Source organism: Mirounga angustirostris, unplaced genomic scaffold (assembly GCF_029215605.1).
Source record: "Mirounga angustirostris isolate CCGP_5_RB_7025 unplaced genomic scaffold, mMirAng1.0.hap1 SCAF_1, whole genome shotgun sequence".
Taxonomy (NCBI): Eukaryota; Metazoa; Chordata; class Mammalia; order Carnivora; family Phocidae; genus Mirounga; species Mirounga angustirostris.
In genome coordinates this window covers 9,627,060-9,649,425 of record NW_026991709.1, presented here as the reverse complement: position 1 = coordinate 9,649,425, position 22,366 = coordinate 9,627,060, and the positions used below count along the sequence as shown (strand labels likewise).

Sequence of the window (22,366 nt, the reverse complement as noted above, 5' to 3'; positions counted from 1 at the left end):
TACTCAAATAGGTATTTGTACACCACTGTTTATAGAATTACTCACAATAGTAAAAAGGTAGAAACAACCCAAATATCCAATGATGGATGGTTGGATAAACAAAATCAGGTCTATCCATTCAATGGAATATCATTCAGCCTTAAAAAGGAAGTTAATTCTGAGACCTGCTGTAACAGTGGGTGAACCTTGAGGCCATGCCAAGTGAGGCCAGTCACAGAAGGACAAAAACGTGATTCCACTTACACGCGGTCTCTGGAGCAGCCCGTTGCATACGTACATTCTACAGAAGGTTGTGTGGTGGTTGCTAGAGGCAGGAGGAGAGGGGACAGGAGTTACTGTGTAACAGGGACAGAGTTTCCGTTTGGGAAGATGAAAAAGTCTCGAGATGGATGGTGGTGACGGTTGCACGACAATGTGAATGCTAATGCCACCGAACTGGACGCTTAAAACTGGTTAAAATGGCAAATTTTAGGTATAGTTTAAAGATTTCTTTATTTTGGAGAGAGTGAGTGGGATAGGGCACAGAGGGAGAGGGAGAGAGAGAATCCTCAAGCAGACTCCCTCCCGACGCAGGGCTCGATCCCAGGTCCCTGAGATCATGACCTGAGCCGAAATCAAGAGTCGGATGCTCAACCAGCTGAGCCCCTTTTGTATATTTTACCATGATAAAAAGTTTTATAACAAATAAAAGGAATACAGCTTTGGATATTAAGGTCATCACACTGAGGATGGCAAATAAAAGCTGAACCTTGGAATCAGCAATCTTTTCAGCCATGTCTCACCCTGTAAGTGAGAAAACTGACCAAGAATTTCTTTAGCCGTTTTTATAGCTCTGCCTGTCTTAGAGTAGAACTCTGCATTTGGATGCCTCCTCCAACAGGGCCCCTTGTGCACAGCACCAGGGAGCCTCTCCAGAAATGTCCATGCCAAGAAGGCCTGTCACGGCTTCCAGTCAGTTGTGCTCAGGGCCTTGGTCCCGTTCTTCATTCCACAATCGAAAATCAACTATGTGCTTCAGTGGTTGGTAAGGAATCCTAAGTAGTAAAACTATTTCTGCCCTCAGTCAGCTGTATCCTAGTTAGGAAAAGAGGATAGGCCAGCCTAAAAATTAACACCACGCAGCCAGATTATGGAACCATTGAAGCACAAGGAATCGGATGCCAAATGCACGTGGGCGACATCCGTGGCCTTTGTCGGGCCTCCCGCAAATGCCGGGTGGTCTTGTTGCCTTTCACTCTTATACTAAATATTAAAATAATCAACCTCGAAGAGGGGAGCAGGGATGGAGGGGCCATCAGATTCACGGTGATTTTGCATTTATAACCCTGAGCAAGTCTCAAGTGTCAGGAGACCCTGCGAGCTGGTGGTCACTTCCTACCAGCGGCGTTATGGCTGTAGGACCGGGGTGGGCTGTCCACCAGGAGGAGCCTCTGAGACACCTTCTAAGTACACGGCAGGCGCTCACAGTTTTGTTCCTTCATGTTACTTCAGTTCCTACCAATACTTGCAACTCCTGGGCTAAAAACAAAACAAAACACTAGATCTCATCTGGCTGGCTGGTTGTTTGTTTTATTTAAATTCAGTTAGCGTGGCTGGCTGGTTTTTGGCTGTTCGAATAACAGAATTACATTTTGTGATTAGTAAGTAGCTCAACTTCTATAACCTCTACAGATAACTTTTTATAAGCACGGAGGGGAAAAAAATTTATCTTCAAAGCCAGTTTCTAAGTAGTTGCAGCCACTTGGGATTTAGGTAAGTTGTCTGCCCTGAGTTTGAGGAAATTCCTTGAGCTAAGAATTAGAACTTTTTTATCATCTTTTTCCTGTAGCTAGTTGCACGCACTCATGGGGGTCAACATTGGCCACCACCTTTTTTGTTTAGGAGTTATTATACCAAATTTTCCCTGAATACTTGTTAAAAGCCTGGCGTGGACTCGCCCTGGAAGTCTGCTAAGAAGGTCAGTAATGTTTCGAGACCTCATAGTGTAGGTTTGTTTTGTTATACCTGGGGGATGCGTTCACGTGTGTTATTGTATTTGAAAGACTCTGGCTAAAAACCTTTGCTTTGTGGGGATATAGACTCGGTTTCATTTTGTGTTGTAATTCTTTTTTCTAACCTTATTTCCTACCAACTTGGAGTCATTGGTTTCACTTTTATTTTTAGAAAGCGCCCCTTGTGGATATCCCTGTGTTGCAGTTTTGCTATGCTTTCGTCCAAAGGTAACACAACCCTTCCCAAACATGTCTCAATTATAGATGCTATTGCAGCAATTCTAAATGTAACCCTGGTCGTACTTGTTGACGACTGGAGAGCCTTAGTTCAGAAAATATCTTGACCGTGTCTTAGCTTCCTCCTGAGCTGTGAGAATGCCCTGATGATCTTTTCCTTCTGCAGAGATCTAATCTGACTTTATAAAAGCCGGGTGCTGTTGGTTGAACACTTTATGTTCAGTGTTAAACGTGTTAAAGACTTCTTTTAGAAAAAGGAGAAATGATCGTTTTGGGTGCTGTCCTCAGTGCTTTCCCGTGCCTTCTGCATGGGTGTCTCGAGCTTACTGGCGCTTTTCAGCAGCCTCTGCTGCAGGAGGCAGTCAGGCGGATCCGCCACACGGTTCTCCACGGGTGGGAAGGAAAGCTTCCTGGACTGCTCAGGTCTTTCACAGGCACATCGGGTGCAGCTCACAGCCCCTCCACTGTGTGGGGCCATCTCTGTTACAGTAACAAGGGGGAAGTGGGGGGTAGAGCCCCCTTCTCAAGGAAACCTACAGATCCTCACGTGTGTGGCAGGAGTTATGCAATCGGGCAGTCTGACCACCAGATCCAAGCTCCTTGGTTAACACAGTTCCCGTTCCATGGTTCTTCCAACTCCCCACACCCTGAGGTTGCAGGAGGCTAGATCGAGAGGGTCAGCATCCCAGGAGTCCCTGGGTCTGGGGTGCAGTTCAGACCAGCTGTTGAGGCCTCATGCCCAAGTATCGTTCAGTTCCTTCTTCCGGGAGTTAAAGAGGACCCGGTCATGTCTTTCCTGGTGATAGCTACTGTGCATCGTCATGCTAGCAAGTGTCTGTCACAGCGGCCTGAGTGATCCGTGGGCTGCCAGAGCAGCTGCAGGTTAGGTGTTTACCTTCCTCCTCTTACAGAAGAAGCACTGCCGAGGTCACTCTGGAGGCGGTACGTCAGGCACCAGGACTTGAACCCGGGGCCCTCGGGCTGTGGCTGAGCTGCAGCGTGTTGTGCTGCGCAGGCCTCGCTGTGAGAGCCACTGAAGATCAGCCTCCTGTGGGTGACCTTGTGACCCGAGGGCCGACTCCATTACCAACAAAACCGGGGAGGCCGGATCCTAGAGCTAGATGGGCCCAAGGGATCAGATGGGCCTCCGGTTCAAGGCCTTTATTTGACAGGCAGGAAACGAGGAGCATCTGACCTGTCAGCAGCAGGATTTCTGGTCTCCAGACTCCAGGTTCTTGCCAGAGTACAAAAATTTCGTTTGTGTGTATTTTAATTTAAAAAAGAACAAACAGGTCAGTCAGATACACCATCTTCCCTCTGCTTTCCAACTGCCCAGACCTAAAATGTGCTTGTAAGACGTGTTTTGACTTGTTCACAGTTGGGTGTTTTCCCCTGTTTTTTAAAAACAGACTCCCAGTAACAGCCCTGCAAGAGAACTTTCCTTCGTTGTTGGGCGTGTTAAAGGAATCCGTACAGTTGAATCTGGCTCCCCCCGGATACTTTCTGCTCCTCAGGTATTGTGACCCAGCATTCACGTTACCCTGTTTTTCTGCTGGAACATCCCTTGTTTCTGCAGCATTCTTAGTCTAAAGCTGATTGTCTCTCAACAGCATGCTGAACGACTTTGTGACGAGAACTCCCAACCTGGAAAGCAAGAAGGACCAGAAAGACCTGCAGGTCTGTGTGTGAAAAGTTCAGCAGATGTTACCGTTTCCAGGAGTGGTTGTCCGCCTTTAGAGGACATGCCTGTGGATCAGCAACACTGGGCAGAATCGTTCCTTAGATTTGCATGTGTTCTCACAGCTGACTTCCTCTGTTACGGTCTTTAGAGGGCTCCGTAGACCCGGGCCAGAGTCTCCTGCCAAAGTTCTTGTGTCAGACTTGAGCAATCTGCTGCGGGTTGACAGGATGCCCCCACTCCTCACCGCACACAGATGCAGCTGGAGCCGCCGCCTCAGCAGCGTTAGGTTAATAACTCTGTCCATGTGAATTTCTTCCCTGGAAACCTTTCTTTTCCCCCCTGATTAAAGCAGTATATACTCGTAGGAAACCTCAAAAATCCTGAAAAATAAAAGTGAAACTCACCCTAGGAGAAGGGAGATCTTAGAGTAGAAAGCCAACAAATAAATAGAATAAATAGAATGATGGAGTTAGGAAATCACTATGTTGCAACCATGAGAATCATTGATTTGGGGGCTTTTGGAGCCAAGACTTCAACTTAAATGGGACGTGTATCAGTTTTACGGCCCTGGCGATACTTCTTCGGATCATTACGATCCCTGGCATTTGTGAACGGTCTGTCCAGTTCCCACTGCTGAACCACTGGAGCACCGTCGAGAGCACAGTCAAGCATAATTAGGAAACTTGGGACTCCTTTGGCCTCCACTTGTTGAGACGGAAGCGTCATTAAAGCCCAGACACCGTGCGACTGGCACGTGGACGGCATTCCCAAACTCCCCTCTCGAGGCCCCGCTTTGTGGCCCTTTGCCTACAGCACGCCCCTCCCTTTGGTCCATTCTGGGGTAGCTTTGGCCACGGGCATTACCGCAGCCGATACGACTGGTGCACCTCGCCCCTGCTCTTTGTGGCTGCTTCTGTCCCACAGTGCCCAGCTCCCGACGCCAACTCCTTGTCCCTGCTTCAAGACGGGGCCTGCCCTTCTTCCCCATCACTCTCTGCATGAGAAGTGGGCCTCCTCTGAGCTCTCGGTCCCGTTTCCTGCTCTTCCCTGCCACCGTCAGCCACACCACACCCCTGCGCCGGCTCAGGGCAAGGTAGTTCCCTCAAGTGCACCCCTACTGGCCACAGGCAGGCGGGCATGCTCTTGCCTTATGCCTAAACACAGCTTAGAGTCAAAGTCAGGGTGGTTCGAATCTCAGATGGCCGGGACTTGCAGCCAGGCTCCGCTGGTGAGACTTGGTGATGCTGGCTTGAGAAAGTGGCTCAGCATTTCTCTCCCTATCACAGCCACGTGACCTGATTCTCTACTGATCATACTCCAATACGGGAGCCGTTAGTCACATGTGGCTGCTGGGCACGGGGAATGTGGCCTGTCCAAATTGAATGTGCTGTAGTGTAAAACATGCGTCAGATCTCAAAGGCCTAGTGCAAAAAAAAAAAAAAGTGTGAAATCTCATTAATTTTTACATTGATTGCATGTTGATCGTATTTTGGATATATGAGGTTAAACATTATGAACTTGTTTCATCTGATCTTTTAATGTGGTTCCTGGGAAACCTCCTATCACCTGTGTGGTTCTAGTTGCGGCCTATGTTGTATTTCTGCTGGTTGGTGCTGTTGTAGGCATTTTAGATTCTTTTCCTGAGCTAACTGCCTCTCCTCTTTCTCTTCATTACTCTCAGGAAGTCACTCAAAAAATCCTGGAAGCTGTAGGGAACATTGCTGGCTCTTCCTTGGAACAAACCAGCTGGCTAAGCAGAAACCTGGAAGTGAAGGCCCAGCCTCAGATCTCTCTAGAAGAATCTGATGCTGAGGAAGATTTGTGTGGTAGGTACAGAGAGGGTCAGAAGATAATGCCTGCTGCCTGCTACTGTGAGGGGGTCTGGTTTTTCCTTAAAAGTAAACTCTCTGGGGGCACCTCGGTGGCTCAGGCAGTTAAGCATCTGGCCCTTGATCTCAGTTTAGGTCTTGACCTCAGGGTTGTAAGTTCAAGCCCCACACTGGGCTCTGTGCTGGGCGTGGAGCCTACTTAAAAAAAAAAAGTTAAAAAAAAAAAGCAGACAGTCTGTTGTTACTGTTTACAACATCATTTATGTGTAATAAACAATAGGATTCCACTGATAGGGCCCTGAGTGACGTATGCTACTGTGGAAGCCCTCACTGAGCCTAGATCAGAATCCAAGAAAGTAGCTTCCCAAGATAACTTGCACAGATTAGGTAAAAGAAATCTGTGGGGTATAAAAAATATGGAAGTGTATGTTTTTCTTTTTGTGGAACTGTGGAAAGAAAGTTTAGTAAACCAACAAACTGTTGTCAGGCCATTAGATTGTGTCTTTTCTTTATGACTAACACACCCTTGCCTCTCAGTGATCTTTGTCTGAGTGATCACTGTCTGAGATGTGAAGATTTTCTAGTGGAGGTCACATGGGCGGGGCACACCCTGGCCTTATTATTAGTTGTAGCTTCCTAGGAAAGCAGTCAGGAGACTCTCAGAGGAGACTCATCTGTTTACTCGGACCATCAATCAACCAGTACTCTTGATTATTAGACCTACTGCAGGGAGAGACAGATTTGGCAGGGTCATAGCAACGTCTCATCGGGGAAGTTCGGGGAGGACATTTGTAGGGTTGCAGGGCCTTGACTGAGTTGTTTGTGGCAGATCTTTTAGGGTGGGGAACTGATTGGGATTAGGCAGAGTTTGGGATTGGTGGGGGCAGCACAAGGCGAGAGTCCCAGAGTGAATCTTGACAAGCACGCTGCCTGTTTCGATACGTCGTAAGCTGTTTTAGTTGTTCTTTCAGGATTAAGTGTATCTTGGAGCAAGTAACTGGTTTTGCTAGTTCTCAGTATTATTTAACAGAGGGACAGGAATGTATGTCCAGTCCCAGTATTGGTTATACCAAATGAGTAAACAGGTTTGCTCTCAGTTTTATTAACACAAGGGCAAAAAATTACATTTAGGTTCTTAATACGAACTACATAGTACAGTACCCGCCACAAAGGAAATGTTCAAAAACCGTCCTGTAAAATTTACTGCCTCTTTCATTGTCACTAGCAATAGTTAACAGCAGCAGCTCAAAGCTAAGTCTGTGAACTTTAATCTACCGTAGAAGGGTCAAGAAGTCAGGGCTCTTTTCTCTCACAAGTAGCAGAAATAATAGAAACAGCAGAACAAAACACTTCAGCGCCTGTGGGTGAAAAGCCCTGGCATTGGCGTCTGGTTCTAGGCATAGCAGGAATCAGGCACTCAGCTGAGGCGAACCAAGGCTCGCGCGGAGATTCTGGGTGGTTCGTCTCGGGCCACACAGCTGACCCGGAGGAGAAGAGGGAAGGGCTGGTGCATGGGAGCCACGAGAAATGGGTGCCCACCGGAAGGGGGCTTCTCTTCCCAGGAGGAGGAAGGATGGCGTACTCGACAAACTGCAGTCCCACTGGCCGCTGCTTCGGCCATACTGGTTTCATAACCTGTTTTGTGGTTTGTGTAACAAAAATAATTATACTTCATTGTGTAACGAAGATGCTAGATCTAGTGTGCTCTTAGTTGCTAATGTAAAGCAACCATGAGCCTTTCTCAGGCTGTGGCTCTGGTTATGGTTGTGGTTCAGGGAGGGAGCGCTTGCATCTCCTGGGCTAATTTGCCCTCAGTCATTTCTGTCCCACGTACTGAGGTACGGATCGGACTGCTTCTCCACCAGAGCGGCTGTGCCGACCGTGTTCGGTCCACGGTCACTGGGCCTGGCTTTTGTGCAATGATTCCATTTAACCTCAAGATAATACTCTGGGAAAATTACCTCATTTTTGTTTAAAGAAATCAGAGAATTCCAAAGCTGGAGGTGATTTTTGGGCTTCTCTATAAAACTTAATTAATTAGAGAGTACCAAAAACCCTGAGTGGTTAGATCATGACTATATTTTACTTGACTTGAACAAATTACGTATACATATCGGCCATAGAAAGCATGAAACAAAATGAGGCTTCCAGTAACGTATTTGTCCCCATTTAAAGTTGGTGTGCATGCACCGGACATGCAGGTTCTCACTCGGAGTCCATGTGTGGTGTGTGCCGCGTGCGGGCCCTACAGCTTCAGACACGGGCAGCATGGAAGAGGATAAGCAAAAAGTACATTAACAAAGGGATCTTTCAACTCTTTTGAAAATCTGAAGTTATTTCAAAATGAAAGCTTTTCAAAGATCGAAAAAGGAAGTAAATGACCCTGAGAATTTCAAGTGGTTCTTAGTGTAAGGACAGTAAGAGTCCGATTACAGGGAGCGGCTGGGAGCGGGGAGATGTTGCAGAGTGTGTCCCCAAGGAGGTGACAGTTGTGCTGAGAAGTCAGAAGTCGGGGCAGCTGTGCAAAGACCTGGAGGGCGCTGCCCAGAGGGATGGCAAGTCCTCAAGGTGGGTGTGGGTCAGAACCAGGAGACCAGCCTGGCTGGAGTTGAGGGTTGCTGGGCTTGAGGAGAGCCTGGTCAGGAGCTTAGATTTCCTCCCACTCGCTGTGGAAGCCATTAAAGTGTTTAGGGCAGTGACAGGCTCTTCCTCCGTCTTTAGAAAACATCAGTTTGGCTGCTATGAGCAGTAAGGGCTGTATCAAGTGAGAGCAGAAAAGGGAAGTCCAGTTAACAGGATTTCGCAGTGGTGTGGGCTTGGAGGCAGGGGTGATGGAAAGGTGGACTGATTTATATGCAGAGTCAGCAGAATTTGCTGATGGGCTGCATGTGGTGGTTAACAAAAAAGACAATCAAGGATGACTTTGGTTTTTTGCTTATGCAATTTATTGAGGTGGAGAAGACCAAAATAAGAACATTATATAACAGAAAATTGAGCTTGGTTTTGCAAGTATTACATTTGAGATGTCAGAAAAAAAGAGGAGCCAGAAAAGACACTTAAGTGGTCACTGGGGTAAGAGAAAAACCAAGAGCACAGAGTCATGCAACAGGAGAAGAGGGTGCTTCCAGAAGGAGGGAGGGGTAACACAATGGAAGGCTGTTGAGAAACAGAGGAAGGTCGGACAGAGATCCACTGGGCTTGACAACATGGAAGCCACGGGGGTGGGAACACTGGAGCGGGTAGAAAGGAGGAGGAGGAGGCCGTGAATGCAGAGAATCCCTGAAGCTCACTGGTCAGTAGGACAGAAATCAAGTAGAACTAAAGACCAAAGAATACCCCTTGTTTGCTTTGTTTTTGAATTGGAATATTCCAGAGCATATTTATATGGTGACAGATCTGTGCAGCAGAGGAAGAAATAAAGAAAGGATAGAAAGTGAAGCCCTTGATGGCCATGGGGCCAAGCTTGATGTCATAAATAGAATTACTGTTCTTCCATAGGAGCCAGGAACATGTCTATCAAAACAGGAGATAAGGCAGAGAACGTGTATATATATATATATATATATATATATATATATATATATATATATATATACATGTTCTAGATTCATAGCACATAGGAGCCAAACTGAGGGAGTTCCTGTTTGTTTCCATTAATTTTCTCAGTGAAATAAGAGGTGCGTTATCAGCTGAGAAGGGAAGAATGTTGATGGTTATCGAGGGAAGTTCTGCAAGAATGACGTTGCAGAGTAGGAAAGCCAGCATACTGCCAGGGTACAGATGGTAGGACTATCTGGTAGCATCAGGTCCTTTTTGAGATTCATGGTCATGAAGGAAAGTGAGATCTATTTCATCGTTGTTTGGTTTTCTCCAGAGCATTTAGCTACACAGAACCACACAGGCTGATCTGTGGGTTTAGCCAGCTTTGCATTTTTCCAGGTGAGTGCCTCAGAGGGAGAGAGCAACAAAACAGCCCAGGATGTTTGCCAGTAGATGGGAGACCACAGGTATAGGTGGGGAGGCGAGAAGGGCAGACCTGGAGGAGTTGACGGGTGGTCAGGGTGGCAGGCGAAAGGGTTTGGTGGTCTGTGCAAGCGTTCGGGAAAGGTAAGATGTGGTCAGAGAGGGAGACTGGAAATGGAGATTTGGGAAATTGGTGAAGCCAAGGGTGTGATGGTGACAGTGGGTGACCGAGCTGGGACGGAGTAACAGATTGTTGGAAGAGAGAAGTTTAGGGGGTCAGAGGCCCAGAGGGTAGGATCATCATCCAAGGGGATGTGGACATTCTGAGAACAATGCTGAGAAGAGAGATCGGGAGGACAGTGAGTCAGTGCTAATTTATTTGATCACAATGCCGATTCTTCCTGAAGCTGAACATGTTGACAGAGAGGAGCCCCTAACGTATACTTACATTCATCCTCAGTGTGCAAGGCTGGGGTGCATCACGCACATCCATGTGATGCTTCAGGGGCATACATGGTGGCCCATCGCCATGATTAAAGCAGAAACGCCTCTTTCTGTCAGCAGATACCACCGTCACTGCTTCAGCAATGGTGCCCGCGTCTGCCCCGTCGGTATACAGCGTGCAGGCCCTGTCCCTCCTGGCAGAGGTCAGTGCACACCCAACTTGTCCTCCCTCGATGGCATGATGGCCAGCCCGGAGCTTCGTGCAGGCGCTCCGTTCTCGGGCCAGTGAGTGCGGGCCGCCCCTCCCGCTGGCCTGCAGAGCCGCGCTTGGCCTCAAGCTGCCCCTGGGACTTGTCTTGTTAGGTTGTGTGCCCCTCGAGGATGAGTTCTTACTGCCACCGGCTTTAGGAGGTTTCTGTTTTCCTTGTGATCCCGCTCTGGTAGGTCCTGGCATCTCTCCTGGACATGGTTTATCGAAGTGACGAGAAGGAGAAAGCAGTGCCCTTGATCTCCCGCTTGCTTTATTACGTGTTTCCTTACTTACGCAATCACAGGTAATGCCGTCTCCTCCCTGGTGTCCCGCCGGTAGGGAGCAAAATCGGTTATGGGAAATGCACCAAGTGGCTTTCTTTGCACAGTCTTTGACATTGACCCTTTTCCCTCCCCACCCCTGTTCAGTGCCTACAACGCTCCCAGCTTCCGGGCCGGCGCTCAGCTGCTGAGCTCTCTGAGTGGCTACGCCTATACGAAGCGAGCCTGGAAGAAAGAAGTCTTGGAGTTATTCTTGGACCCTGCTTTCTTTCAGATGGACACTTGCTGTGCACAGTAAGAAACGCTGTTCTGACAAAGGGCTGCTGCAAGTCCTCAAGTGGAAAAAGTGTTTCGGTTGACATAATTCTCATACTTGGAAGGGGAGCAGTTAGCATCGACCCAGGTCCCAGGACGTCCCTGTCACAAGCCCTCGTGTTAACTGTGTTCGTGGCAGAGGGGCTGGGTGTTCTAAAAATAGAGAGGTGCATTTTTTATCAAAAGGATTTCGGTTACGAGAGCATAGCATCCCCAGAGCGCACAATCCAGGGTTCCAGTGTCCCCTGGCCTAGTGCTGCTCCAGCTTGGAGTCACAGATACTCCAACTCAGATGACAGAGCCCGCTGGTGACACTGTGTTGTCCTTATCCCACGTCCCAGCTCACGCTTCACAAGTTCTCACTGAGACCGTGCAGCCGGGCCAGGCCCTGCTGCTGAGGGACAGATGTGAGGTGAACTCCCTGCGCCCTTTCCTGGGAGGTCAACAAAACCACTCTATTGGCTCTCCCCCTGTCATGGCTGACGTCTTTATCAATGGCATGGATGGGGGCTGGCGATTGGTTGAAGTTTGCCCTGCTACCCCCTGAGTCCTGGGGCTTTCACCTTGAAGTCCTATTGCTCTTCTGGGGAGCCCACTTGAAAATTAGTCGTATTTGGTGTCGCTACTCCCACTTCTTTCCATCAGCACAAGCGTATGAACAGCCTCCTGTGTGAACACAGGGCAACTCTTGAAAAAAACATTTTTCTTTTACTGTAAGCTGGGAATTATTCATTCTTTCATTTGTTATTCATCACCTGTGTTGTTAAGTTTATAAATGAAAAGCTTTTGCTCAGCTTTCCCTTGTATTAGAACCTGTTCATTTCCCTAACTTCTTTTCAGAAAACAGGTTTTAATAGATCTCAAAGGGGCTTGTTCTTTTCTTGATGCCTCTATTCAGACTGTCATCCTTTACATATTTAATTAATTTTGCCTTCTTTTAATATCCAGTTGGAAGTCCATTATTGACCATCTTCTGACTCACGAGAAAACAATGTTTAAAGATTTAATGAGTAAGTTGTATATTACTTGCACATAAACCACACTTTTAAAGGACTGATCCCATCATAATCAGCTTTTACCACATAGCTCAAAACTCCACTCGGATCTTTAATGATGCCATCTAAGTTGCAAACTGTAACATAATGTGCATAATGTGTCAGGACTCATGAATGAGCCCCCCGGTTCCAGTCTATTGGCCAGAAGGCCCGACAACCTTTCCTACACCTTTACAGTGGGAGAATATTTTTGAAAGTAATGATAGGTTTACCATGATTTATTAGGAGTATTTGTCTGTCCCTCATATCCTCTTCTAGTGCCCTATTGTTTAATGTCATTAAAGAAGCATTTGTATTTACAAATAAATATGTGAATAATAACCACAAGATGATAATTACTTAGTCAGGACCATGATCTTCACCAGGAAGGATAGAAGTTTACATGATTATGAATGTCCTGTCACTTACCTCTGATTGCGGTTTTCCCGCTAAATGGAACTTATTGCTGTATTTATTCTAGACATGCAGAGCAGTTCTTTAAAACTGTTCTCGAGTTTTGAGCAGAAAGCCATGCTGCTAAAGCGCCAGGCTTTTGCTGTCTTCAGTGGAGAACTTGATCAGTACCACCTTTACCTTCCTCTGATACAAGGTAAGAAGGCCACCCCACCCTCACCCCCAGCCCTGCCCCCTCGTGGGTGGACCCCCGGCTGGCTGAGACGGGCCGGCCGCCAGAGTGGCCCACAGCACGTTCTGGCTGGACGGAGGAGCGTCAAAATGAGTACTTGTAGAAGAACTCCGGAAATTTACCTTTGGATCTGAAACTTTATTTTAAAAGTCAATGATTGGGGCGCCTGGGTGGCTCAGTCGGTTGGGCAACTGCCTTCGGCTCAGGTCATGATCCCAGAGTCCCACCTCGGGCTCCCGGCTCGGCGGGGAGCCTGCTTCTCCCTCTGACCCTCTCCCCTCTCATGCTGTTTCTCTCTCACTCGCTCTCTAAAAAATAAATAAAATCTAAAAAAAAAAAAAAGTCAGTGATTGTAATGCTATGAGTTTTTATTAGGTAGTTCTAAAAGTCGGACGGTACTTTCTTAGCGTTGTCTCCTGCTAGGTCCCACCTGCAGTCAAGATACTTGGAGGTTACAGCACTAACCCCCAAGGCTAGTGAAGGAGAAGTCCTTAATGTTTCCTTAACAGTTTTTCTCTCTTTTGTACTCACCATATTCCTTGCTTCAAAAATGAATTATTACAGCTATTGTACATGATTTTAAAGGGTTTTTTTCCCTCATAAAATGTGGAGGTGGTGAAGTGGGCATTCTGTCTAAATTCACCCTTCTCCAAGATACAAAAGAATTCTCAAATAGAAATGTGTTTCCCTTAAGACTCATAGCCTGAATGGAATCAGATAAAATTAATACAATTCTTTTTTTTTTTTTTTTTTAAAGATTTTATTTATTTGACAGGGAGAGACACAGCGAGAGAGGGAACACAAGCAGGGGGAGTGGGAGAGGGAGAAGCGGGCTTCCTGCCAAACAGGAAGCCCGATGTGGGACTCGATCCCAGGACCCTGGGATCATGACCTGAGCTGAAGGGAGTCGCTTAACCAACTGAGCCACCCAGGCGCCCAAAATTAATACAATTCTTAAAGGAGTTGTTTAATATTATGAAGACTAGTGTAACAAATAATTTTACAAATATTAGAATTATGTTGTAAATTCTTTATTGAGGGCCAGGTTTACTAAGGTATAATTTACATACAATAAAAGTCACCCTTTTGGGTATATAGTTCTGTAAATTTTGATGAGCACATGTAGTCATGGAACCATCACCATAGTCAACATGCAGAACATTTCCATCACCCAGAAAGTTCTCCTCTGCCCTTGGAAGTCATCCCCCTCCCCTTCCGTGGCCCCTAGCAAGTGCTAATCTGCCTTCCACTCATACAGTTTCATCTTTTCCAGAATGTCCTAAATGTAATTAGGTGGAGTGCAGCCTTTGAGTCCGGCTTCTTTGACTTGCATAATGTATTTTGAGAGTCATCCGTTCCATCGTATTTATCAACAGCATACTGTTTTTTATTGCTGAACAGCATTCCATTCTGTGACTTGCTCATCAGTTCACCAATGGTAGGGCATTTGGGTTGTTTCCAGGTAGAATTATGACATAAATCTCTTGCTCTGCCCTTTAAAAAAAAGTGTTTATAAACATCTGTCAGTTGGGACTCCTGGTGGCTTAGTAGGCTAAGTGCCTGACTCTTGATCTCAGCTCAGGTCTTGATCTCAGGGTCTTGAGTTCAAGGCCTGCACTGGGCTCCATGCCAGGCGTGGAGCCTACAATCAATCAATAGATAAATAAATATATAAACGTATCTGTCAGCTCACAAAGCATGTTCTCTTGCCCAAGTCATCCTGATTACTCTTAATATTAGTAGTAATCGGGCGCCTGGGTGGCTCAGTTGGTTAAGCGACTGCCTTCGGCTCAGGTCATGATCATGGAGTCCCGGGATCGAGTCCCACGTCGGGCTCCCTGCTCAGCAGGGAGTCTGCCTCTCTCTCTGACCCTCCCCCCTCTCATGCTCTCTATCTCATTCTCTCTCTCAAATAAATAAATAAAATCTTTAAAAAAAAAAATTAAAAAAAAATATAATAGTAGTAATTATCAGCCCATGTGCCTCCTTGATTAACTATTTGAAAGGCCCTAATTGTTGTAGTTCAGAACATTAGTAGCTCTCACAATTATTAATTATGACTATATTTTATATTTGCAATAATAAAATATCTTTATACTAAAACTGACGTAATTTCAACCTGTGAAACACATACGGAGATTTTCACGTCATGATGTCCTGAGTACTTGAAATGCATGAAAGCTAATGTTCAGATATCAACAGATCCTTTCTTGAATTGCTGATTCAGTCAGATGGTGGCCAGGATTGCCAGTAAGGGTGATGGCAGCTCTCCAAAGACTTTGGCTGAATGCAGAGGGCCGTAAGAGACTCTTAACTCTAGGAAATAAACAGAAGGTCACTGGAGGGGATGGGCATTTAGGAAGGCACTGGATGTGATGAGCACTGGGTGTTATATGCAACTGATGAATCACTGAATTATACCCCAGAAACTAATAGTACAGTATATGTTATAAACATCTTTTTTGTTTATATGCCTGATTACTACTAATATTAAGAGTAATCAGGATGACTTGGGCAAGAGAACATGCTTTGTGAGCTGACAGATACGTTTATATATTTATTTATCTATTGATTGATTGTAGGCTCCACGCCTGGCATGGAGCCCGGTACAGGCCTTGAACTCAAGACCCTGAGATCAAGACCTGAGCTGAGATCAAGAGTCAGGCACTTAGCCTACTAAGCCACCAGGAGTCCCAACTGACAGATGTTTATAACATATACTGTACTGTTAATGAAATTGGATTTACATTTAAAAAAAAAAGTGAACGCAGAGTCAAAGCCATACTTTGTTGCATCCCTACAAATCATAGAGGGGAGAAACAAGAACAGGAATCACCTGTCCTCTAGTGCGCGTGCAGCGTCCGTGGTGGTCTGTATGCACCTGGTCACTCAACAGCGCTGGAAAGTGCAGCCTTGAGTCCGCTCTCAGTGGAGGCAAGAGGAGGAAGCTAGAAAGGAGAACGTGTAGGCCAGTGCACCAGACAGACCCTTTGGTGCCTTTCCACTCCGAGGTCAAACACCTGTCGTTCTCTTCCCCGTCTCCCATCACACACACCTTTAAAATGCAGGGTAAGGCCCAGAGAGCTAAAGAGACAGTATTAGGCATGTAGAACAGGAAAAGAACAGACCAGAGCCTTTCTCAAAAAGTGTCATATGGTTTGACCACGGCAGAATCTAAGCATCCAACGTTCTAAGAAATCATGCCTCTGAGAGGAAGAGAGAGGTAGGGGCAATATAATACTGGATGTATTCTATAAAATGTGTGTGTGTGTGCACATGCGCACTGACTAAATTCAGAGATGGTTTTGGGCCCTTAGGGAAGGAGAAATTTCTCCACATACCCCTGCATTTTGCATAGCTCAAGTGCTGTATTTCTAAAAATGCTCCATGTTTTAAAAAATAGACATTTTTACCCCCTTTCATTTTTTGTTAACTGACACTTTACAGGGGCGCCTGGGTGGCTCAGTCGGTTAAGCATCTGCCTTCAGTTCGGGTCATAGTCCCAGGGTTCTGGGATTGAGCCCTGCATCGGGCTTTCTGCTCAGCAAGGAGCCTGCTTCTCCCTCTCCCTCTGCTGCTCCCCCTGCTTATGTGCATGCTCTCTCTCTGTCAAACAAATAAGTCTTAAAAAAAAAAAAAAAAAAAAAACCTGACACTTTACAAAGCACTTTCCTTTTATTGTCATTGTCCCCTAAACTGCTGAAAAGGCCCAGCCTCCGGGAGGTCCTGGGGTAATAGAATTCAGAGCATTCTCTGATAGTCTTGGGACACTTGACTGGCCTCTGTGGAGCAATAATGTCCAGGCTGAAAAAGCAAGATGTATAAACCTACTCAAGCTAGTTCAGATAAAGGCAAGTTTATTACTAAGATACTACAAACAAATCTTAACTAGCATGACTGTAGTTTAGCTGTTTGCCATAGCAATTTGTTATGTTCCTAAGAAACCTTAAATTATGGGGAGGAAAATCACATTCTGCAGACAGTTACTTCAGTGGAGAAGTGGGGAAGACTGCTAGGGGCTAGAGGAACTCACACCTTTTTTCCCTACAGGAATTAAAGTTTTTGTCTTGGCCATGAAATCCCAACTTCATTGAATACCTCTCCTTTTATTCACTCACGCCACTTCCCACTCCTCACTCTCAGAATATGGTGTCAGCGGCCAGCCAACCTCTGTGATCCTAGAGCACCATCACTCACCAAGGACTGTCTGTGGTTCTTGTGTCTTATATTTCATATTCTCAGAAGAGAATTTAGTGGTCATTGGTCATCGAGTGGATTTCTGGGTTAAGTCAGAAGTTGATATTTTTCTGGTCAGCGGTGGCAGGGAAATAAGAGCCACTTGGTTCATTCCTTTAGCAAAGGCCATGAACTGCTTCACCTCATAAAGAAGAGGGCTGGAGGTAAACAAGGGGGGTCTTAGGCTGTATTGTTGTTAAATGTCAAAACAAATACAGTTTTATATTTTTGTCTAATGAGAAACCTCAAACTGCATATTTGTGTGACATCTTTAAAATCTTCTTTCCTTAGAACGCCTGACAGACAATCTCAGAGTTGGACAGACATCCATAGTTGCTGCTCAGATGTTTCTTTTTTTCAGAGTTTTGCTGCTAAGAATATCTCCCCAACATTTGACTTCATTGTGGCCCATAATGGTCTCTGAGTTAGTAAGTACAAATATTTTACTCTTAAAAGCGGGGCTGGAGCTTTCTTAAATGCTTTTTTCAGGAATAGTATACTATTTCATATATATCTTAATTTTATCTGCAAAATTTTCAACCAAGCTCATAGCACACAGTCAGCTCTTGGTTAAAAAGGGAATTTTTTTTTGAGACAGAACCATTTAATGTATCTCTGGGAAATTTTATAGTTTGTATAAACAAAGTATAAAACTTTAAGGCACAGTGAATAACTATGTACACGTTACTAACTGGCCACCATTGGACAAGTTGAGAAGGTAAAATTCAAGAAACATAAAATCTCTGTAAGTTACTATCTTCCTGCTACTACAGTCAGGAAAGTTCCTAGGCAAGCTCTTTTAGATCTAGTGCCTCTAGGGAGAAAAGATTCAGATCATCTTTAGATATGGATGCCTTCACAATATCAGCTGGAGGTGCCATCTCAAGTGAAGTCAAAAGCAAATTAGAGGGAAGATGTCAGGTTATCATGTTTCCAAGCTACGGGTGTAAACTGTAATTTATGGTGACATTAATTACATAATCTGCAGATTAATCCCTTAAATTCTAAATTATAGAGTTTACACCCATGACTAGAAATATTACCACCACATACCACGACCTACCGTACCATACCATGAATCTGCGTAACTAAAGATTCCTAATGAAAAATAATCTTTCCTAAATCTTTCATATATCCATTGAAGAACTTCATGGCCAGATGTTCACATTCACTGATAATGGATTTCCATAATAGGCCCACTGTACCTATGTTGTGAGTTTCTTTGAAACCATATCTTATATAGAAATATTTAAGGTTGATGGGCGCCTGGGTGGCTCAGTCGGTTAAGCGTCTGCCTTCAGCTCAGGTCATGATCCCGGGGTCCTGGGATGGAGCCCCGCGTCGGGCTCCCTCCTCAGTGGGGAGCCTTCTTCTTCCCTCTCCCTCTGCCTGCCACTCCCCTTGCTTGTGCTCTCTTTCTCTCTGTGTCAAATAAGTAAATAAAATCTTTTTAAAAAAATTTAAGGTTGAAAGCTTACTGCTGTTTAGAAGGCTATTAACAACGATTAATCTCTGAAAGCACTATAAGTTTGTGGGTAGGCTTTTAAGAGCAGCATTTCTGAAATACTCCACACATTTAGTTCTTCTTCCTTACTCACATCTGGTTGTAAATTAGTCATACAGATATGTCATAAGATTCTAAACATGTATTTAGGAATATTTTCAAAATCTTTTTCAGGAATAATGTACTATTTCATATATATCTAATTTTATCTGAAAATTTTCAAGTTGATAACACATAGCTTTTGGTTGAATAGAGAATATTTTATCTTCTGCAATCATATTTGATCTTTTTTTTTTTTAAAGATTTTATTTATTTATTTGACAGACAGAGACATAGCGAGAGAGGGAACACAAGCAGGGGGAGTGGGAGAGGGAGAAGCAGGCTTCTCGCTTAGCAGGGAGCCCGATGCAAGGCTCGATCCCAGGACCCTCGGACCATGACCTGAGCCGAAGGCAGACGCTTAATGACTGAGCCACCCAGGTGCCCCTCATATTTGATCTTTTAACTGTCAGCTTATTCCAACTAATTTGTATTGTTTGATAATATTTGCTATTTTTTAAGCTGGTTTTTTCCAGTTTTACCGAGATATAATTGACATACAGCAGTATATAACCTTAAGGTGTACAGTGATTTGACTAACATACATGGTGAAGTGAGGACCACAGGAAGTTTAGCTAACATCCATCATCTCGTCGATATGAAAAGAGAAAGAAAAAGATTCTTCCTTGTGATAAGAACTCTTAAGATTTACTTTTAATAATTTCATATATACCCTACAGCAATGTTAACTATTGTCATGTTGGATGTGACACCCCTAGTACTTTTTTATCTTAAAATGGAAGTTTGTACTTTCTGGCCATCTTCATCCCATTTCCCCTCCCTCACACCTGCCTTTGGTAACCACAAATCTGGTCTCTTTTTCTGTGAATTTGGCTTATTTTTTTTTTTTTTTTAAGATTCTACATACAGATTAGATTATGCAGTATTTGTCTTTGTCTGACTTGTTTCACTTATTATAATATCGTGAGGGTTCATCCATGTTGTTCCAAACGGCAGGATTTCCTCCTTTTTTATAGCTGAGTGATATCAACATTTTCTTTATCCATTCATCCATCGGTAGACATTTAGGTTGTTTCCATGTCTTGTAAATAATGCTGCAGTGAATACAGGAATGCAGATATCTCGTCAACATCGTGTTTGCATTTCCTTCTGATGTACGCCCAGAAGTGTAATTCCCGTATCAGAAGGTAGCTCTGTTTTTAATTTTTTTGAGGAACCTCCTTTCCACAGTGGCTGCACCAGTTTGCATTCCCACCTACAGTGCACGAGCATTCCTTTCCTCCACATCCTCACCGATACTGGTTGTCTCTCTTTCTGATGCTAGCCATTCCGACAGGTGTGAGGTGATATCTCACTGGGGTTTTTGTTTGTTTTGCATTTTCCGGATGGTTAATGATGCAGAGCATCTTTTCATGGACCTGTGGGCCATGATATCTTCTTTGGAAATGTCTATTCAGGGGGTGCCTGGGTGACTCAGGCGTTAAGCGTCTGCCTTTGGCTCAGGTCATGATCCCAGGGTCCTGGGATCGAGCCCCACGTTGGGCTCCCTGCTCACTGGGGAGCCTGCTTCTCCCTCTCCCACTCCCCCTGCTTATGTTCCCTCTCTCGCTGTCTCTGTGTCAAATAAATAAATAAAACGTTAAAAAAAAAAAAAAGGAAATGTCTATTCGGGTCCTTTGCCTATTTTTAAATTAAGTTATTTGCTTTTTTGTTACTGAGTTGTATGAGTTTTTTAATGTACTTTGGATATTAACCCCTTATCAGATATTTGGTTTGCAAATATTTTTCCCCACGCTGTAGGTTGTCTTTTCATTTTGCTGATTGTTTTGCTTTGTTATTTTTTATGGCCATATACATTCTAAACATCAAGCTGGGAATCTCTCTCAAATAGTAAATTGAATTTATGTTTTCTTTTTAAGATTCAGATATTCATACAGCTTGAAGAAGATCTGAAAGAGGATGATGAATTATTAAGGTGAGTTGTGCAAGGGTCTGTGCGCATATGTGAGCAGACATCACTTTGTGATGTACGGTTATCTAACAGTCAGTGCTATTTTCTTCAAGTACTTGTGAAGGGACCAGCTATTTGACCATTTCTTAAACAGAAAAAACTCCTTATGGACCTTGCACAGGCAAATGGACTACAGCGTATGTGAAACGAATTTATAACGAGTTTCTTTGCAAATTTATAGAAACAGCAACAAAATCAACAGAATGAAAGTTTCAGTTGCCGATGGAAATGGGCCCTCAGTGGGGGAGATACCCCAGAGTGAACTGGTCTTATATTTATCAGCTTGCAAATTCCTGGACACAGCACTTTCTTTTCCACCTGACAAGATGCCGTTATTTCAAATGTAAGTCAGATAAGACCATGTGTCCTCTTTGAAATGGTGACTTTCCTTGTCAGCATTTTCACTTTGTTGTGTAGGGTGTGTGAGAAGCCCCGGTTGGGGTTTCTAGTGGCGGATGAGAATACCAGGTTTCAGAGTTCTTACAATACCTGTGGTTTCCTGAATTTGGCTCATAATAGTGTTTATGGATGGGTTTCTGGGCGGGGGGGGCGGTGTTGAGCGGGCTTTGCTATTGAATGCGTATAAAACAAGAGTCACGGGCTGGTGGTCCTCACTGCATTTGTGTAGATTTCTTTGTTTTTAATTAAATAAATGGAACACTCAGGCGCCTGGGTGGCTCAGTTGGTTAAGCGACTGCCTTCGGCTCAGGTCATGATCCTGGAGTCTCAGGATCGAGTCCCGCATCGGGCTCCCTGCTCGGCGGGGAGTCTGCTTCTCCTTCTGACCCTCCCCGCTCTCATGTGCTCTCTCTCTCATTCTCTCTCTCAAATAAATAAATAAAATCTTTAAAAAATAAATAAATAAAATAAATAAATAAATGGAACACTCTTATCTCCAGCTCACTTTGCCCCTGTTGGCTTACATTTCCTATAGGCTTAACACAGCTGCTCATATGGTTAATTTCATGCCTGGCCCCAGATACCACTTCTCTCTGTCCTATCCCCCTACAGAGATAAGAGAATAATCATGTAGAACTGTTTGTGGTTAAAATGTCGGTTCTTCTTAAGTGCATATTACAAAGTGAAAGAAGCCAATCTGAAGTGGCTACATACTGTATGATTCCAGCTCTGTGATACTCTGGGAAAGGCAAAACTATGGAGACAGTAAAAAGATTGTCAGGGGTTACAAGAGAGGGAGTCAGAACACAGAGGATTTTTAGGAGAGTGAAACTACTTTATTTGATACTATAATGGTGGATACATGTCATTACACATTTATTCAAACCCACAGAATGCACACCACCAGAGTGAGCCCTATGGTAAACTCTGGACTTTGGAGGGCATCGCATGGCCGGGCGGGTGGTGGTGGGGGGCACATACAGACTTTCCGGGCAATTGTGTTGGGAACCTAAACCTGCTGTAAGAAAAGAAAGGTTTTTTGTTTTTTTAATTTAATTTTTCTTTTGATGTAGTGTTCCGTGTTTCATTGTTTGTGTATAACACCCAGTGCTCCATGCAGAATGTGCCCTCCTCAATACCCACCACCAGGCTAACCCATCCTCCCACCCCCCCTCCCCTCTAGAACCCTGTTTGTTTTTCAGAGTCCATCGTCTCTCATGGTTCATCTCCCCCTCCGACTCCCCCCCTTCATTCTTCCCCTCCTGCTATCTTCTTAGAAAAGAAAGTTTTTTTTAGGTGGGTTCTGATGTATAGGAGTATGCATAGCAGCATTATGCATAATAAGCAAAAAGTGGAGACAATCTAAAGTCCATCGATGTACGAGTATCTGTACAGTGAAATATCCAGCAATACAAGAAATGAAGTACCGACATTTCCTTACAGCATGGATGGACCTTGGCAGCAGCATATGAAGTGAAAGAAGCC

At 44.7% G+C, this 22,366-nt stretch overlaps 1 protein-coding gene across 2 annotated transcripts in view; it reads left to right on the top strand.

The window, feature by feature from the left end:
• The window catches only part of DOP1B (DOP1 leucine zipper like protein B), a 97,187-nt gene that overhangs the window by 73,111 nt on the left and 1,710 nt on the right, over window positions 1-22,366 (top strand). Inside the window, exons 23-34 of one of the 2 annotated variants that reach the window (XM_064579040.1) lie at window positions 2,164-2,219; window positions 3,638-3,742; window positions 3,839-3,905; window positions 5,591-5,735; window positions 10,263-10,348; window positions 10,590-10,699; window positions 10,824-10,970; window positions 11,940-12,001; window positions 12,507-12,635; window positions 17,199-17,335; window positions 20,391-20,446; window positions 20,664-20,825. In XM_064579040.1, coding sequence (XP_064435110.1) covers window positions 2,164-2,219; window positions 3,638-3,742; window positions 3,839-3,905; window positions 5,591-5,735; window positions 10,263-10,348; window positions 10,590-10,699; window positions 10,824-10,970; window positions 11,940-12,001; window positions 12,507-12,635; window positions 17,199-17,335; window positions 20,391-20,446; window positions 20,664-20,825 — 1,262 coding nt within the window. The remainder of the gene's footprint in view (window positions 1-2,163; window positions 2,220-3,637; window positions 3,743-3,838; window positions 3,906-5,590; window positions 5,736-10,262; window positions 10,349-10,589; window positions 10,700-10,823; window positions 10,971-11,939; window positions 12,002-12,506; window positions 12,636-17,198; window positions 17,336-20,390; window positions 20,447-20,663; window positions 20,826-22,366) is intronic. The other variant, XM_064579045.1, reaches the window with a different exon arrangement.